This window comes from Rhineura floridana, chromosome 3 (assembly GCF_030035675.1).
Source record: "Rhineura floridana isolate rRhiFlo1 chromosome 3, rRhiFlo1.hap2, whole genome shotgun sequence".
NCBI lineage: Eukaryota > Metazoa > Chordata > Lepidosauria > Squamata > Rhineuridae > Rhineura > Rhineura floridana.
Genome location: NC_084482.1, coordinates 33,153,567 through 33,157,448, shown reverse-complemented (window position 1 = coordinate 33,157,448; position 3,882 = coordinate 33,153,567). Strand labels below are relative to the sequence as shown.

Sequence of the window (3,882 nt, the reverse complement as noted above, 5' to 3'; positions counted from 1 at the left end):
GAGGCCGGGGGGCGAGAGGCGGCGGCAGGCCGGGGGGCAGAGGCGGCGGCAGGCCGGGGGGCAGAGGCGGCGGCAGGCCGGGGGGCAGAGGCGGCGGCAGGCCGGGGGGCAGAGGCGGCGGCAGGCCGGGGGGGAGAGGCGGCAGCAGGCCGGTGGGGAGAGGCGGCGGCAGGCCGGGGGGGAGAGGCGGCGGCAGGCCGGGGGGGAGAGGCGGCGGCAGGCCGGGGGGGAGAGGCGGCGGCAGGCCGGGGGGGAGAGGCGGCGGCAGGCCGGGGGGGGAGAGGCGGCGGCAGGCCGGGGGGGAGAGGCGGCGGCAGGCCGGGGGGTGAGAGGCGGCGTCAGGCCGGGGGGGGAGAGGCGGCGGCAGGCCGGGGGGGGAGAGGCGGCGGCAGGCCAGGGGGGAGAGGCGGCGGCAGGCCGGGGGGCAGAGGCGGCGGCAGGCCGGGGGGGACAGGAGGCGGCGGCAGGCTGGGGGGGAGAGGAGGCGGCGGCAGGCTTGGGGGGAGAGGAGGCGGCGGCAGGCCGGGGGGGAGAGGAGGTGGCGGCAGGCCGGGGGGGAGAGGAGGCGGCGGCAGGCCGGGGGGGAGAGGAGGCGGCGGCAGGCCGGGGGGGAGAGGAGGCGGCGGCAGGCCGGGGGGGAGAGGAGGAGGCGGCAGGCCGGGGGGGGATAGGAGGAGGCGGCAGGCCGGGGGAGGGAGGCGGCGGCAGGCCGGGGGGCAGAGGCGGCGGCAGGCCAGGGGGGAGAGGCGGCGGCAGGCCGGGGGGGAGAGGCGGCGGCAGGCCGGGGGGGAGAGGCAGCGGCAGGCCGGGGGGGAGAGGCGGCGGCAGGCCGGGGGGGAGAGGCGGCGGCAGGCCGGGGGGGACAGGAGGCGGCGGCAGGCCGGGGGGGAGAGGAGGCGGCGGCAGGCCGGGGGGGAGAGGCGGCGGCAGGCCGGGGGGGACAGGAGGCGGTGGCAGGCCGGGGGGGAGAGGAGGCGGCGGCAGGCCGGGGGGGAGAGGAGGCGGCGGCAGGCCGGGGGGGAGAGGAGGCGGCGGCAGGCCGGGGGGGAGAGGAGGCGGCGGCAGGCCGGGGGGGAGAGGAGGAGGCAGCAGGCCGGGGGGGGAGAGGAGGAGGCGGCAGGCCGGAGGGGGAGAGGAGGAGGCGGCAGGCCGGGGGGGGAGGCGGCGGCAGGCCGGGGGGCAGAGGCGGCGGCAGGCCGGGGGGGAGAGGCGGCGGCAGGCCGGGGGGGAGAGGCGGCGGCAGGCCGGGGGGGAGAGGCGGCGGCAGGCCGGGGGGGAGAGGCGGCGGCAGGCCGGGGGGGAGAGGCGGCGGCAGGCCGGGGGGGTGAGGCGGCGGCAGGCCGGGGGGGAGAGGCGGCGGCAGGCCGGGGGGGAGAGGCGGCGGCAGGCCGGGGGGGAGAGGCGGCGGCAGGCCGGGGGGGAGAGGCGGCGGCAGGCCGGGGGGGAGAGGCGGCGGCAGGCCGGGGGGGAGAGGCGGCGGCAGGCCGGGGGGAGAGGCGGCGGCAGGCCGGGGGGAGAGGCGGCGGCAGGCCGGGGGGAGAGGCGGTGGCAGGCCAGGGGGGGAGAGGCGGCAGCAGGCAGGAATGGGCAGCAGGACAAGCAGTGGACACACACACACACACTATCATCACTCACCTCAGCTCTTCACCTCCATTCTGCTTCTGCCTTCTCCTTCATCCTTGCCCTCCCACGCGGTCTGGCTCTCCACTTCCTCCCTCGTGCCTCCTAACACAGAGCACAAGGGAAGAGCAACACTGCGCAGAAGCCCAGTGTGAGGCACATGTCTTTTGTTCACCAATCACAGGAGCAGACTTCCGCCCCCAGTAACGTCCAAATGTAACACAGGAAATGTTACAGTTACAGCTGAAAAGTAATGAAATTACCACTCGTTCTGTTACAAGCAAAATGTAACAAAGTTACCCCATTATTATGCAAAAAAGTAATAAATTACAAGTAACTTGTTATTTCTAACGAGTTACTTCCAAGCTCTGCTCTGAATACCGCTTACCATGAAAACCCTATTTGTAGGGTTGCCATAAGTCAGAATCGACTTGAAGGCAGTACATTTACATTTTATTAGTGAAGCTGCATTTGTGTTATTTCAGCTTGGCTGCAGTGTAAAAGTATTATGCTATGAACAAATCATGGCAGCATGATTGACAGTTCTGGGAGGATATATGGCTATAATAAAATGTACAGTGGCTGTAATCTAATGTGACTACCAAGGCTATAACTAATGCCGGTTGACTAGTAAAAGGCCATAATAAATATGTTGGTAGCTTGTCCATATTACAGGGTGGATGCCAGACTTCAAGGGCCAAGCTTCATTAGGCTGCTTTATGGCACCCCAGTGTATCTTTTTTTGCATGTTGTAATTTTCAGAATTACAGTAGCATGTCTTAAGTCTGCCATAAGAGAGGCTATGCTGCAAAATGGAAAGCATTTTGGACAGGCACAGGGCATGGATATTTGCAATCTGTCTTTCTATAAAACTGATAAAGGGGGAGAATTTCTAGAGCCTACTGACAAAGGATTAGGTTTTTTACATTTTTTAAAAAATGTCCATCAATATCTAGCATTGCTTTCTATAGAACAGCAGGTATAATGCTTATGCCAAAACCATAGTACACTGGAGCTGCATGTGCCCAAAAGCTTATACATAAAGAAACTAGAAAGATTTCTAAGTAGGAGATGCAGCTGCATTGCATTCCATTCCCCCTTGCAATATTAAAGGACATGACATGTTTTTGTCATAAGAGTTACACAAGATTGCACATGCACATAATCTATAGTAACCACACAATGTTACACCAGAATGATGGTCAAATGGTAGAAATGCCTTATTTTCATGGGCCAAAGTTCAGAAAGGGCACATTTCCTATAAGGCAGTGTTTGGCTGTGAGCACACTAATTGCCTACAGCAAAGCATTTGCATTGGCCACACCTGGGGGAGGGGGGAAGGGGGTGATCTGCCAATCAACTGTGAAGTCTGTCTGAGGCAAATTGTAAAATATGCACTGGAGCTGATCTGATCAGGTTTTACAGTAAAAAGGGGTGGAGGTTGCCTAGCATTGTGTGACCCCATTTTCAGAAAAGAGAGGGAGAGATGCACTGGAACCGGCAGAACAGTGAGTGTCTCTCTACCCTTTTTCAACCCCTTTGAACTCAAGCACCTCTTCTGGCATTACACTTCTCATTCTGCCATTCTCCAGCCTAGCACCAACATCTGTTCCCCAGATGAGACAACAAGGATCTGTGGATTGGTGTAATTGTCAAATGGTGGCATTAGAGGAGGAATAGAAAAGGACATTTCTGACATGGCATTTCTGCCTAAGTAACACACAGGGAAATATTGGATTGTATTCAGTGTAGTTGTAAGGCAACCATTCCATCAGTGCAAGGATTTCTGTTTGCCCAATAGAACAGTCTTCCCCTCTTCTCCCTTGTGAACACCCTAAATGAGTTCTGGGTTTCCCTCCAACCCCAACCCCCGAGCATAAATGGGGACAGCACTAGTGCAAAAAGTTAGCTGAATACTGCCCATATCATCATCATCATCTGCATTTATTTGCCACTTTTAAAAAAGCCTCAAAACAACTTAACAAAAATATCTAAGAGATCAAATAAAAACCACATACAAACAAGAAAACAATATACAATAAACATACGATGTCATTTGTCTCCCCTCCCCCCCAGCCAGGAATGAAGACATGAAGTAGTGAATAAATAACCTCATTAGCAACAAGCCAACAGTCCTTAAATGTGAGCTCTTCACTTTGGCAACAGTTGGAGGAGAGACTACCTCTCCCACTATCTACTTGAAAAATGGGAAAGGCAATCAAACTCCACAAATCCCATATGGACACGTGAGGGACGGTCACC

The 3,882-nt window shown here is 59.7% G+C and overlaps 1 protein-coding gene across 1 annotated transcript in view; it reads right to left on the bottom strand.

Moving 5' to 3' along the window:
• Nucleotides 1-551, bottom strand: part of LOC133382092 (basic proline-rich protein-like) — a gene marked incomplete at both ends in the record, with an annotated part of 6,536 nt that extends 5,985 nt beyond the window's left edge. The window contains 1 exon segment of the mRNA XM_061621759.1: nucleotides 421-551. Within this exon segment, the coding sequence (XP_061477743.1) occupies nucleotides 421-551 (131 nt within the window).
• Between the last annotated feature and the right edge of the window lie 3,331 nt (nucleotides 552-3,882).